The sequence below is a fragment of the Oncorhynchus kisutch genome, unplaced genomic scaffold (genome assembly GCF_002021735.2).
Source record: "Oncorhynchus kisutch isolate 150728-3 unplaced genomic scaffold, Okis_V2 scaffold806, whole genome shotgun sequence".
NCBI classification, from domain to species: Eukaryota; Metazoa; Chordata; class Actinopteri; order Salmoniformes; family Salmonidae; genus Oncorhynchus; species Oncorhynchus kisutch.
In genome coordinates this window covers 60,001-76,608 of record NW_022262751.1, presented here as the reverse complement: position 1 = coordinate 76,608, position 16,608 = coordinate 60,001, and the positions used below count along the sequence as shown (strand labels likewise).

At 44.1% G+C, this 16,608-nt stretch overlaps 1 protein-coding gene across 1 annotated transcript in view; it reads left to right on the top strand.

The window, feature by feature from the left end:
- The first annotated feature begins 2,209 nt into the window (after positions 1–2,209).
- The window catches only part of LOC116362186 (methylsterol monooxygenase 1), a 20,108-nt gene continuing 5,709 nt past the window's right edge, over positions 2,210–16,608 (top strand). Inside the window, exons 1-4 of the mRNA XM_031816495.1 lie at positions 2,210–2,339; positions 4,962–5,113; positions 12,744–12,885; positions 14,597–14,745. Of these exons, the coding sequence (XP_031672355.1) occupies positions 5,001–5,113; positions 12,744–12,885; positions 14,597–14,745 (404 nt within the window). The 5' untranslated portion in view covers positions 2,210–2,339; positions 4,962–5,000. The remainder of the gene's footprint in view (positions 2,340–4,961; positions 5,114–12,743; positions 12,886–14,596; positions 14,746–16,608) is intronic.

Genomic DNA, 16,608 nt, shown 5'->3' with positions numbered 1-16,608 from the left:
TGGTCTAGGAACGGTGGGTTAACTGGTCTAGGAACAGTGGGGTTAACTGGTCTAGGAACAGTGGGGTTAACTGGTCTAGGAACGGTGGGTTAACTGGTCTAGGAACAGTGGGGTTAACTGGTCTAGGAACAGTGGAACAGTGGGTTAACTGGTCTAGGAACAGTGGGTTAACTGGTCTAGGAACAGTGGGTTAACTGGTCTAGGAACAGTGGGGGTTAACTGGTCTAGGAACAGTGGGTTAACTGGTCTAGGAACAGTGGTTAACTGGTCTAGGAACAGTGGGTTAACTGGTCTAGGAACAGTGGGGTTAACTGGTCTAGGAACAGTGGGGTTAACTGGCCTAGGAACGTGGGTTAACTGGTCTAGGAACAGTGGGTTAACTGGTCTAGGAACAGTGGGGTTAACTGGTCTAGGAACAGTGGGGTTAACTGGTCTAGGAACAGTGGGTTAACTGGTCTAGGAACAGTGGGTTAACTGGTCTAGGAACAGTGGGGTTAACTGGTCTAGGAACAGTGGGGTTAACTGGTCTAGGAACAGTGGGGTTACTGGTCTAGGAACAGTGGGGTTAACTGGTCTAGGAACAGTGGGTTAACTGGTCTAGGAACAGTGGGTTAACTGGTCTAGGAACAGTGGGGTTAACTGGTCTAGGAACAGTGGGGTTAACTGGTCTAGGAACAGTGGGGGTTAACTGGTCTAGAACAGTGGGGGTTAACTGGTCTAGGAACAGTGGGGTTAACTGGTCTAGGAACAGTGGGGTTAACTGGTCTAGGAACAGTGGGGTTAACTGGTCTAGGAACAGTGGGGTTAACTGGTCTAGGAACAGTGGGGTTAACAATGGTCTAGGAACAGTGGGGTTAACTGGTCTAGGAACAGTGGGGTTAACTGGTCTAGGAACAGTGGGGTTAACTGGTCTAGGAACAGTTGGGGTTAACTGGTCTAGGAACAGTGGGGTTAACTGGTCTAGGAACAGGTGGGGTTAACTGGTCTAGGAACAGTGGGGTTAACTGGTCTAGGAACAGTGGGGTTAACTGGTCTAGGAACAGTGGGGTTAACTGGTCTAGGAACAGTGGGGTTAACTGGTCTAGGAACAGTGGGGTTAACTGGTCTAGGAACAGTGGGGTTAACTGGTCTAGGAACAGTGGGGTTAACTGGTCTAGGAACAGTGGGGTTAACTGCCTTGTTCAGGGGCAGAATGACAGATTTGGCAGGCAAGGAATGTAGGTTGGCAGGCAATATTAACCAGGTGAAATTGTGTCACTTCTCTTGCGTTCATTGCACGCAGACTCAGGGTATATGCAACAGTTTGGGCTGCCTGGCTCATTGCGAACAAATTTGCCAGAGTTTTACGTAATTATGACAACATTGAAGGTTGTGCAATGTAACAATAATATTTAGACTTATGGATGCCACCCGTTAGATAAAATACCGAACGGTTTCGTATTTCACTGAAAGAATAAACGTTTTGTTTTCGAAATTATAGTTCCCAGATTTGACCATATTAATGACCAAAGGCTCGTATTTCTGTGTGTTATTATGTTATAACTAAGTCTATGATTTGATAGAGCAGTCTGACTGAGTGTTCATTCAGTATTGTTGTAATTGTCATTACATTTTTTTTTTTACAAAATCGGCCGATTAATATCGCCTTATGGTCTTTTTTTTTGTCCTCCAATAATCGTATCGGTATCGGCGTTGAAAAATCATAATTGGTCGACCTCTAGTCACTATTCAACGGTTTGATTAGTTCAGGTGTATTATTGCTGGGTTAGAACCAATATGTACTGGATCAGGTATGTTACTGCTGGGTTAGAACCAATATGTGCTGCGTCAGGTAGGTTACTGCTGGGTTAGAACCAATATGTGCTGTGTCAGGTAGGTTACTGCTAGGTTAGAACCAATATGTGCTGCGTCAGGTAGGTTACTGCTGGGTTAGAACCAACATGTGCTCCATAATGGGTCTGGTCCAATGTGGATCTCCCCTGCTCTCCCTGGAGGGGGAGAGAGAGACCAATGGACACCTCTGTTACTCTTTGTAAAGTTAGCTGGTTACAGAACACACACGCTCATACACCCACACCCACCACCCCATCCTCTCTCCTCCTACTTGTCTGTATAACGCTTCGACGTTATGAAAGCCCTGCTGCTCGCTGATTGGTCGTTGCTTTAGGAACTCCGCGTCTCACTATCATCACTCCATTCCCGGGGCCAATCAGAGCGCCCGCTCGGCCCCCTGACGTCAGTCTCCTCTCCCCTCGTCCAATCAGGCTCGTAGATAATACTGTACTAGTCGCCACACGGCAGCCTCTCACTCAGGTAGACGGACCCACAGCTGCACCAAGGTAATATATGAAGATATTAAATTCATGTTCTTAAATCTATTCTAAAACGAAACATTTGTTTTATATTTTAACGCAGAGGTAACTTTTTCGGTCTAATGCCAGATAGGGCTTAATACCGACTGTTGCGTTAGATGGGTCAGATATACCGTGCTGTAAAGCTTTATACGTGTTTAGGTGCGGTGTTATGTTGTAGTTGTTGTTCACCGGACAAATAACGAGACAAAGTAGCCAACGATCAGATAAATGCACAACGGTAAGAGAAACTCGGTGCGAAGAGAAGTCTAGGTATCTAACCGACGCAGGAATGAAACATTGCTCGCCTTCCCAAAGGGACACTGAAGTCTTCCAGCTGTATTGTTTTAGTCTGTATTTAACCGAGTTGACAAAACAATACCGTTTTTATTTTAAACACTCCTGTAAATCGGCAAGTTGAATGTTTCTATAACATCTAGTGAGGATTGTAAAAACCTTTTTACGGACATTTTTTCACTCTAATAATTCGCATGATCCAGTTCATCAGACTGTTATTGGACATAAGAAGTGTTGAGTCTGTAACGGCTCGATAACATAATAATGGGTCTGGTTCAATATGGATCTCAACTCCGTGACATTGTTACGCAAGCAGTCATATTCCATACTGGTGATCACATCTGTACACAGTAATAATCATATTTCATTTGTACACATGAACCCCTTTCTCCTGAATAATTGTTGTTTTCATCTTGTTTATTTCTTGTCATTTTTTGCAGTATGTTATAAAATCCCTTCTCTTTTATTGTTAAAAAAATTAATAATCAAAATATATTTTATATTTGAGATTCTTCAAAGTAGTCACCCTTTGCCTTGATGACAGCTTTGCACACTCTTGGCATTCTCCCAACCAGCTTCATGAGGTAGTCACCTGGAATGCATTTCAATTAACAGGTGTGCCTTGTTAAAAGTTCATTTGTGGTATTTCTTTCATTCTTAATGCTTTTGAGCCAATCAGTTGTGTTGTGACAAGGTGGGGGTGGTATACAGAAGATACTATTTGACCAAATAGGGCTAAGTCCTTATTATGGCAAGAACAGCTCAAATAAGCAAAGATAAACAACAGTCCATCATTTCTTTAAGACATGAAGGTCAGTCAATACGGAACATTTCAAGAACTAAAAGTTTCTTCAAGTGCTATGATGAAACTGGCTCTCATGAGGACCGCCACAGGAATGGAAGACCCAGAGTTACCTCTGCTACACAGGATAAGTTCATTAGAGTTACCATCCTCAGATTGCAGCCCAAATAAATGCTTCACAGAGTTCAAGTAACAGACACATCTCAACATCAACTGTTCAGAGGAGACTGTGTGAACCAGGCCTTCATGGTTGAATTGTTGCAAAGAAACCACTACTAAAGGACACCAATAATAAGAAGAGACTTGCTTGGGCCAAGAAACACAAGCAGTGGACATTAGACCGGTGGAAGTCTGTCCTTTGGTCTAATGAGTCCAATGGTTCCAACCGCCATGTCTTTGTGAGACACAGATCAGGTGAACGGATGATCTCTGCCTGTGTGGTTCCCACCGTGAAACATGGAGGAGGAGGTGTGATTGTGGGGGGGTGCTTTGCTGGTGACACTGTCTGTGATTTATTTAGAATTCAAGGCACACTTAACCAGCATGGCTACCACAGCATTCTGCAACGATACGCCATCCTATCTGGTTTGGGCTTAGTGGGACTACCATTTGTTTTTCAACAGGGCAATGACCCAACACACCTCCAGGCTGTGTCAGGGCTATTTGTGATGGAGAGCATCAGATGACCTGGCCTCCACAATCACCCAACCTCAACCCAAATGAGATGGTTTAGGATGAGTTGGACCGCAGAGTGAAGGAAAAACAGACGACAAGTGCTCAGCATATGTGGGAACTCCTTCAAGACGGTTGGAAAAGCATTCTAGCTGTCATCAAGGCAAAGGGTGGTTACTTTGAAGAATCTCAAATATAAAATATATTTACTACATGATTCCATATGTGTTCATAGTTGTGATGTCTTCACTATTATTCTACAATGTAGAAAATAGTAAAAACAAAGAAAAACCCTTGAATGAGTAGGTGTGTCCAAACTTTTGACTGGAACTATATGTCCTGGTTAGTCCAGAGGTTTTCCCTGTATATTTCTGTATATATGTCCTGGTTAGTATAGAGGTTTTCCCTGTATATTTCTGTATATATGTCCTGGTTAGTATAGAGGTTTTCCCTGTATATTTCTGTATATATGTCCTGGTTAGTATAGAGGTTTTCTCTGTATATTTCTGTATATATGTCCTGGTCTAGAGGTTTTCCCTGTATATTTCTGTATATATGTCCTGGTTAGTCCAGAGGTTTTCCCTGTATATTTCTGTATATATGTCCTGGTCTAGAGGTTTTCCCTGTATATTTCTGTATATATGTCCTGGTTAGTATAGAGGTTTTCCCTGTATATATGTCCTGGTTAGTCCAGCGGTTTTCCCTGTATATTTCTGTATATATGTCCCGGTCGAGAGGTTTTCTCTGTATATTTCAATCCAGGTCTTTTTCCATCTTATTTATTTTGTGCAATTAATATTAATGTTTGTGTGTGTGTGTGTGTGTGTGCGTGTTCTCAGTGTTGTCTCCTCCCAGCCCATCCCCACCAGCCAATCAGAATGGAGGTGAACAGTACGGCCACCATCTTGTCCTCTGCCTTCCTGGCCGTGGAATATGTTGATGCTGTTTTACCTGACAACCCTCTTCAGCCTTCACTACAATACGCCTGGGGGTAATATTGCTATACTATTACTATACTACTAATATACTGCTACTATACTACTACTACTACTGTACTGCTGCTAAACTTCTATACTATTAGTGTACTATTGCTTTAGTACTACTAATATACTACTACTACTAAACTACTGTACTACTATAACCCTACTATACTATTACTACTAATATACTACTACTACTGCTACTACTAATACACTCCTATACTACTACGATGCTGCGACTAGAATACTACTATACTACTACTTCCACTATACTGCTGCTATACAGCTACACCTATAATACTACTACTAATACTACTGCCACTATACTGCTGCTATACAGCTACGCCTATAATACTACTACTAATACTACTGCCACTATACTGCTGCTATACAGCTACACCTATAATACTACTACTAATACTACTGCCACTATACTGCTGCTATACAGCTACACCTATAATACTACTACTACTATAATACTACTGCTGCTATACAGCTACACCTATAATACTACTACTAATATAATACTACTGCCACTATACTGCTGCTATACAGCTACGCCTATAATACTACTACTAATATAATACTACTGCCACTATACTGCTGCTATACAGCTACGCCTATAATACTACTACTACTATAATACTACTGCCACTATACTGCTGCTATACAGCTACACCTATAATACTACTGCCACTATACTGCTGCTATACAGCTACGCCTATAATACTACTACTACTATAATACTACTGCTGCTGCTATACAGCTACACCTATAATACTACTACTAATATAATACTACTGCCACTATACTGCTGCTATACAGCTACACCTATAATACTACTACTACTATAATACTACTGCCACTATACTGCTGCTATACAGCTACACCTATAATACTACTACTAATATAATACTACTGCCACTATACTGCTGCTATACAACTACACCTATAATACTACTGCCACTATACTGCTGCTATACAGCTACGCCTATAATACTACTACTACTATAATACTACTGCTACTATACTGCTGCTATACAGCTACACCTATAATACTACTACTACTATAATACTACTACTACTGCCACTATACTGCTGCTATACAGCTACACCTATAATACTACTGCCACTATACTGCTGCTATACAGCTACGCCTATAATACTACTACTAATATAATACTACTGCCACTATACTGCTGCTATACAGCTACACCTATAATACTACTACTACTACTACTATAATACTACTGCCACTATACTGCTGCTATACAGCTACACCTATAATACTACTACTAATATAATACTACTGCCACTATACTGCTGCTATACAGCTACACCTATAATACTACTACTAATATAATACTACTGCCACTATACTGCTGCTATACAGCTACGCCTATAATACTACTACTAATATAATACTACTGCCACTATACTGCTGCTATACAGCTACGCCTATAATACTACTACTAATATAATACTACTGCTGCTATACAGCTACGCCTATAATACTACTACTACTATAATACTACTGCTGCTATACAGCTACGCCTATAATACTACTACTACTATAATACTACTACTACTGCCACTATACTGCTGCTATACAGCTACGCCTATAATACTACTACTAATATAATACTACTGCTGCTATACAGCTACGCCTATAATACTACTATTACTATACTGCTGCTATACAGCTACACCTATAATACTACTACTACTATAATACTACTGCCACTATACTGCTGCTATACAGCTACGCCTATAATACTACTACTACTATAATACTACTGCCACTATACTGCTGCTATACAGCTACACCTATAATACTACTACTACTATAATACTACTGCCACTATACTGCTGCTATACAGCTACGCCTATAATATTACTACTACTATAATACTACTGCCACTATACTGCTGCTATACAGCTACGCCTATAATACTACTACTACTACTATAATACTACTGCCACTATACTGCTGCTATACAGCTACACCTATAATACTACTACTACTATAATACTACTGCCACTATACTGCTGCTATACAGCTACGCCTATAATACTACTACTACTATAATACTACTGCCACTATACTGCTGCTATACAGCTACGCCTATAATACTACTACTACTATAATACTACTGCCACTATACTGCTGCTATACAGCTACACCTATAATACTACTACTAATATAATACTACTGCTGCTGCTATACAGCTACACCTATAATACTACTACTACTATAATACTACTGCCACTATACTGCTGCTATACAACTACACCTATAATACTACTATAATACTACTGCCACTATACTGCTGCTATACAGCTACGCCTATAATACTACTACTACTATAATACTACTGCCACTATACTGCTGCTATACAACTACACCTATAATACTACTATAATACTACTGCCACTATACTGCTGCTATACAGCTACACCTATAATACTACTACTAATATAATACTACTGCCACTATACTGCTGCTATACAGCTACACCTATAATACTACTACTACTATAATACTACTGCCACTATACTGCTGCTATACAGCTACACCTATAATACTACTACTAATATAATACTACTGCCACTATACTGCTGCTATACAGCTACACCTATAATACTACTGCCACTATACTGCTGCTATACAGCTACGCCTATAATACTACTACTACTATAATACTACTGCTGATGCTATACAGCTACACCTATAATACTACTACTACTATAATACTACTACTAATATAATACTACTGCCACTATACTGCTGCTATACAGCTACGCCTATAATATTACTACTACTATAATACTACTGCCACTATACTGCTGCTATACAGCTACGCCTATAATACTACTACTACTATAATACTACTGCCACTATACTGCTGCTATACAGCTACGCCTATAATACTACTACTACTACTATAATACTACTGCCACTATACTGCTGCTATACAGCTACACCTATAATACTACTACTACTATAATACTACTGCCACTATACTGCTGCTATACAGCTACGCCTATAATACTACTACTACTATAATACTACTGCCACTATACTGCTGCTATACAGCTACGCCTATAATACTACTACTACTATAATACTACTGCCACTATACTGCTGCTATACAGCTACACCTATAATACTACTACTAATATAATACTACTGCTGCTGCTATACAGCTACACCTATAATACTACTACTACTATAATACTACTGCCACTATACTGCTGCTATACAACTACACCTATAATACTACTATAATACTACTGCCACTATACTGCTGCTATACAGCTACGCCTATAATACTACTACTACTATAATACTACTGCCACTATACTGCTGCTATACAACTACACCTATAATACTACTATAATACTACTGCCACTATACTGCTGCTATACAGCTACACCTATAATACTACTACTAATATAATACTACTGCCACTATACTGCTGCTATACAGCTACACCTATAATACTACTACTAATATAATACTACTGCCACTATACTGCTGCTATACAGCTACACCTATAATACTACTACTACTATAATACTACTGCCACTATACTGCTGCTATACAGCTACACCTATAATACTACTACTAATATAATACTACTGCCACTATACTGCTGCTATACAGCTACACCTATAATACTACTACTAATATAATACTACTGCCACTATACTGCTGCTATACAGCTACGCCTATAATACTACTACTAATATAATACTACTGCCACTATACTGCTGCTATACAGCTACACCTATAATACTACTACTACTATACTGCTGCTATACAGCTACGCCTATAATACTACTACTAATATAATACTACTGCCACTATACTGCTGCTATACAGCTACACCTATAATACTACTACTAATATAATACTACTGCCACTATACTGCTGCTATACAGCTACACCTATAATACTACTACTAATATAATACTACTGCCAATATACTGCTGCTATACAGCTACGCCTATAATACTACTACTACTATAATACTACTGCCACTATACTGCTGCTATACAGCTACACCTATAATACTACTACTAATATAATACTACTGCTGCTGCTATACAGCTACGCCTATAATACTACTACTACTATAATACTACTGCCACTATACTGCTGCTATACAGCTACGCCTATAATACTACTACTAATATAATACTACTGCTGCTATACTGCTGCTATACAGCTACGCCTATAATACTACTACTACTACTATAATACTACTGCCACTATACTGCTGCTATACAGCTACACCTATAATACTACTACTACTATAATACTACTGCCACTATACTGCTGCTATACAGCTACGCCTATAATACTACTACTAATACTACTGCCACTATACTGCTGCTATACAGCTACACCTATAATACTACTACTAATATAATACTACTGCTGCTGCTATACAGCTACGCCTATAATACTACTACTACTATAATACTACTGCCACTATACTGCTGCTATACAGCTACGCCTATAATACTACTACTACTATAATACTACTGCCACTATACTGCTGCTATACAGCTACGCCTATAATACTACTACTACTACTATAATACTACTGCCACTATACTGCTGCTATACAGCTACGCCTATAATACTACTACTACTATAATACTACTGCCACTATACTGCTGCTATACAGCTACACCTATAATACTACTACTAATATAATACTACTGCTGCTGCTATACAGCTACGCCTATAATACTACTACTACTATAATACTACTGCCACTATACTGCTGCTATACAGCTACGCCTATAATACTACTACTACTACTATAATACTACTGCCACTATACTGCTGCTATACAGCTACGCCTATAATACTACTACTAATATAATACTACTGCCACTATACTGCTGCTATACAGCTACGCCTATAATACTACTACTACTACTATAATACTACTGCCACTATACTGCTGCTATACAGCTACGCCTATAATACTACTACTACTATAATACTACTGCCACTATACTGCTGCTATACAGCTACGCCTATAATACTACTACTACTACTATAATACTACTGCCACTATACTGCTGCTATACAGCTACGCCTATAATACTACTACTAATATAATACTACTGCTGCTATACAGCTACACCTATAATACTACTACTACTATAATACTACTGCTGCTATACAGCTACACCTATAATACTACTGCCACTATACTGCTGCTATACAGCTACGCCTATAATACTACTACTACTATAATACTACTGCCACTATACTGCTGCTATACAGCTACACCTATAATACTACTGCCACTATACTGCTGCTATACAGCTACACCTATAATACTACTGCCACTACTACTGCTGCTATACAGCTACGCCTATAATACTACTGCCACTATACTGCTGCTATACAGCTACGCCTATAATACTACTACTACTATAATACTACTGCCACTATACTGCTGCTATACAGCTACACCTATAATACTACTACTAATATAATACTACTGCCACTATACTGCTGCTATACAGCTACACCTATAATACTACTACTACTACTACTACTACTATTACTACTATTACTACTACTACTCCTCCTACTACACTACTACAGTTTTACCTGCAGCCTTCACGACAGCACACCTGGGGGTAATACTACTATAATGACTGACTGGCTGATTGAATGACTGGCTGACGAGCTGACTACACAACGTTCCAGGCAGTGACTGGTTGACGAGCTGACTACACAACGTTCCAGGCAGTGACTGGTTGACGAGCTGACTACACAACGTTCCAGGTAGTGACTGGTTGACGAGCTGACTACACAACGTTCCAGGCAGTGACTGGTTGACGAGCTGACTACACAACGTTCCAGGCAGTGACTGGTTGACGAGCTGACTACACAACGTTCCAGGCAGTGACTGGTTGACGAGCTGACTACACAACGTTCCAGGCAGTGACTGGTTGACGAGCTGACTACACAACGTTCCAGGTAGTGACTGGCTGACGAGCTGACTACACAACGTTCCAGGCAGTGACTGGTTGACGAGCTGACTACACAACGTTCCAGGTAGTGACTGGTTGACGAGCTGACTACACAACGTTCCAGGTAGTGACTGGTTGACGAGCTGACTACACAACGTTCCAGGTAGTGACTGGTTGACGAGCTGACTACACAACGTTCCAGGCAGTGACTGGTTGACGAGCTGACTACACAACGTTCCAGGCAGTGACTGGCTGACGAGCTGACTACACAACGTTCCAGGCAGTGACAGGCTGACGAGCTGACTACACAACGTTCCAGGCAGTGACTGGTTGACGAGCTGACTACACAACGTTCCAGGCAGTGACAGGCTGACGAGCTGACTACACAACGTTCCAGGCAGTGACTGGTTGACGAGCTGACTACACAACGTTCCAGGCAGTGACAGGCTGATGAGCTGACTACACAACGTTCCAGGTAGTGACTGGTTGACGAGCTGACTACACAACGTTCCAGGCAGTGACTGGCTGACGAGCTGACTACACAACGTTCCAGGCAGTGACTGGCTGACGAGCTGACTACACAACGTTCCAGGCAGTGACTGGTTGACGAGCTGACTACACAACGTTCCAGGTAGTGACTGGTTGACGAGCTGACTACACAACGTTCCAGGTAGTGACTGGTTGACGAGCTGACTACACAACGTTCCAGGTAGTGACTGGTTGACGAGCTGACTACACAACGTTCCAGGCAGTGACTGGTTGACGAGCTGACTACACAACGTTCCAGGCAGTGACTGGCTGACGAGCTGACTACACAACGTTCCAGGCAGTGACAGGCTGACGAGCTGACTACACAACGTTCCAGGCAGTGACTGGTTGACGAGCTGACTACACAACGTTCCAGGCAGTGACAGGCTGACGAGCTGACTACACAACGTTCCAGGCAGTGACTGGTTGACGAGCTGACTACACAACGTTCCAGGCAGTGACAGGCTGACGAGCTGACTACACAACGTTCCAGGTAGTGACTGGTTGACGAGCTGACTACACAACGTTCCAGGCAGTGACTGGCTGACGAGCTGACTACACAACGTTCCAGGCAGTGACAGGCTGACGAGCTGACTACACAACGTTCCAGGTAGTGACTGGTTGACGAGCTGACTACACAACGTTCCAGGCAGTGACTGGCTGACGAGCTGACTACACAACGTTCCAGGCAGTGACAGGCTGACGAGCTGACTACACAACGTTCCAGGCAGTGACTGGCTGACGAGCTGACTACACAACGTTCCAGGCAGTGACTGGCTGACGAGCTGACTACACAACGTTCCAGGCAGTGACAGGCTGACGAGCTGACTACACAACGTTCCAGGCAGTGACTGGTTGACGAGCTGACTACACAACGTTCCAGGCAGTGACTGGTTGACGAGCTGACTACACAACGTTCCAGGCAGTGACAGGCTGACGAGCTGACTACACAACGTTCCAGGCAGTGACTGGTTGACGAGCTGACTACACAACGTTCCAGGCAGTGACAGGCTGACGAGCTGACTACACAACGTTCCAGGCTGACGATGGACATGTTCTTAGACTCTTTGATTCATTGATTGATGTCTGTTGATCTCTGTCCACCAGGTATGTGAATGAGAACTACACTAAATTCCAGATCGCCACCTGGGGTTCTCTCATCGTCCATGAGGCCATCTACTTCCTGTTTTGTCTACCTGGTTTCCTGTTTCAGTTCCTTCCCTTCATGCAGAAGTACAAGATCCAACAGGTAGATCCAACAGGGTGTTAGATCCAACAGGTAGGGGGGAGGGGTGTTGTTAGATCTAACAGAGAGAGGAGGGGTGTTAGATACAACAGGTAAGGTGGGGTGTTAGATCCAACAGGTAGGGGAGGGTGTTAGATACAACAGGTAGGGGAGGGTGTTAGATACAACAGGTTGTGGAGGGTGTTAGATACAACAGGTAGGGAGGGTGTTAGATCCAACAGGTTGTGGAGGGTGTTAGATCCAACAGGTAAGGTGGGGTGTTAGATCCAACAGGTAGGGGAGGGTGTTAGATCCAACAGGTAAGGTGGGGTGTTAGATCCAACAGGTTGTGGAGGGTGTTAGATCCAACAGGTTGTGGAGGGTGTTAGATCCAACAGGTTGTGGAGGGTGTTAGATCCAACAGGTTGTGGAGGGTGTTAGATCCAACAGGTTGTGGAGGGTGTTAGATCCAACAGGTTGTGGAGGGTGTTAGATCCAACAGGTTGTGGAGGGTGTTAGATCCAACAGGTTGTGGAGGGTGTTAGATCCAACAGGTTGTGGAGGGTGTTAGATCCAACAGGTTGTGGAGGGTGTTAGATACAACAGGTAAGGTGGGGTGTTAGATCCAACAGGTTGTGGAGGGTGTTAGATCCAACAGGTTGTGGACGGTGTTAGATCCAACAGGTTGTGGAGGGTGTTAGATCCAACAGGTTGTGGAGGGTGTTAGATCCAACAGGTAGGGGAGGGTGGTTAGATCCAACAGGTAGGGGAGGGTGTTAGATCCAACAGGTAGGGAGGGTGTTAGATCCAACAGGTTGTGGAGGGTGTTAGATCCAACAGGTAGGGGAGGGTGTTAGATCCAACAGGTAGGGGAGGGTGTTAGATCCAACAGGTAGGGAGGGTGTTAGATCCAACAGGTTGTGGAGGGTGTTAGATCCAACAGGTAGGGGAGGGTGTTAGATCCAACAGGTTGTGGAGGGTGTTAGATCCAACAGGTAGGGAGGGTGTTAGATCCAACAGGTTGTGGAGGGTGTTAGATCCAACAGGTTGTGGAGGGTGTTAGATCCAACAGGTTGTGGAGGGTGTTAGATACAACAGGTAAGGTGGGGTGTTAGATCCAACAGGTTGTGGAGGGTGTTAGATCCAACAGGTTGTGGACGGTGTTAGATCCAACAGGTTGTGGAGGGTGTTAGATCCAACAGGTTGTGGAGGGTGTTAGATCCAACAGGTAGGGGAGGGTGTTAGATCCAACAGGTAGGGGAGGGTGTTAGATCCAACAGGTAGGGAGGGTGTTAGATCCAACAGGTTGTGGAGGGTGTTAGATCCAACAGGTAGGGGAGGGTGTTAGATCCAACAGGTTGTGGAGGGTGTTAGATCCAACAGGTTGTGGAGGGTGTTAGATCCAACAGGTAGGGGAGGGTGTTAGATCCAACAGGTTGTGGAGGGTGTTAGATCCAACAGGTAGGGGAGGGTGTTAGATCCAACAGGTAGGGGAGGGTGTTAGATCCAACAGGTAGGGAGGGTGTTAGATCCAACAGGTAGGGGAGGGTGTTAGATCCAACAGGTAGGGGAGCGTGTTAGATCCAACAGGTAGGGGAGGGTGTTAGATGAAGAAGTGGAAGTTTTAACAATGATACTCCCTCCCCGTGTGTGTGTGTGTGTGTATACTGTGTGTGTGTGTGTGTGTGTGTGTGTATATATACTGTGTGTGTGTATATATACTGTGTGTGTGTAGGACAAGCCAGAGACGTGGGAGAAACAGTGGAGGTGTTTCAAGATGCTGCTGTTCAACCACTTCTGTATCCAGCTGCCCATGATCTGTGGAACGTACCACTTCACTGAGTTCTTCAGCATCCCCTACGACTGGGACAGCATGCCACGATGGTACGACCCAACACACACAACCTCCCCTACGACTGCGACAGCATGCCACGATGGTACGACCCAACACACACACAACCTCCCCTACAACTGGGACAGCATGCCACGATGGTACGACCCAACACACACAACCTCCCCTACGACTGGGACAGCATGCCACGATGGTACGACCCAACACACACAACCTCCCCTACGACTGGGACAGCATGCCACGATGGTACGACCCAACACACACACAACCTCCCCTACGACTGTGACAGCATGCCACGATGGTACGACCCAACACACACACAACCTCCCCTACGACTGGGACAGCATGCCGCGATGGTACGACCCAAAACACACACACACACACAACCTCCCCTACGACTGGGACAGCATGCCACGATGGTACGACCCAACACACACACAACCTCCCCTACGATTGGGACAGCATGCCACGATGGTACAACCCAACACACACACAACCTCCCCTACGACTGGGACAGCATGCCGCGATGGTACGACCCAACACACACACACAACCTCCCCTTCGACTGGGACAGCATGCCACGATGGTACGACCCAACACACACACAACCTCCCCTACGACTGGGACAGCATGCCACGATGGTACGACCCAACACACACACAACCTCCCCTACGACTGGGACAGCATGCCGCGATGGTACGACCCAACACACACACACAACCTCCCCTTCGACTGGGACAGCATGCCACGATGGTACGACCCAACACACACACAACCTCCCCTACGACTGGGACAGCATGCCACGATGGTACGACCCAACACACACACAACCTCCCCTACGACTGGGACAGCATGCCACGATGGTACAACCCAACACACACACACACACACACACACACACATAACCTCTCCTACGACTGGGACAGCATGCCACGATGGTAACGACCCAACACACACACAACCTCCCCTACGACTGGGACAGCATGCCATGATGGTACAAACCCAACACACACACACACACACATAACCTCCCCTACGACTGGGACAGCATGCCATGATGGTACGACCCAACACACACAACGCAGAGGTAGGCACACAAGTCTATCTCTCCCTTCCCCAGGCCCTACCTGTTAACTCAGTGTCTAGGCTGTTCTGTTCTCTCTCCCTCCCCAGGCCCTACCTGTTAACTCAGTGTCTAGGCTGTTCTGTTCTCTCTCCCCCTCCCCAGGCCCTACCTGTTAACTCAGTGTCTAGGCTGTTCTGTTCTCTCTCCCTCCCCAGGCCCTACCTGTTAACTCAGTGTCTAGGCTGTTCTGTTCTCTCTCCCTCCCCAGGCCCTACCTGTTAACTCAGTGTCTAGGCTGTTCTGTCTATTTCTCCCTCCCCAGGCCCTACCTGTTAACTCAGTGTCTAGGCTGTTCTGTCTATTTCTCCCTCCCCAGGCCCTACCTGTTAACTCAGTGTCTAGGCTGTTCTGTTCTCTCTCCCTCCCCAGGCCCTACCTGTTAACTCAGTGTCTAGGCTGTTCTGTTCTCTCTCCCTCCCCAGGCCCTACCTGTTAACTCAGTGTCTAGGCTGTTCTGTTCTCTCTCCCTCCCCAGGCCCTACCTGTTAACTCAGTGTCTAGGCTGTTCTGTCTATTTCTCCCTCCCCAGGCCCTACCTGTTAGCTCAGTGTCTAGGCTGTTCTGTCTATTTCTCCCTCCCCAGGCCCTACCTGTTAGCTCAGTGTCTAGGCTGTTCTGTCTATTTCTCCCTCCCCAGGCCCTACCTGTTAACTCAGTGTCTAGGCTGTTCTGTTCTCTCTCCCTCCCCAGGCCCTACCTGTTAACTCAGTGTCTAGGCTGTTCTGTCTATTTCTCCCTCCCGAGGCCCTACCTGTTTGCTCAGTGTCTA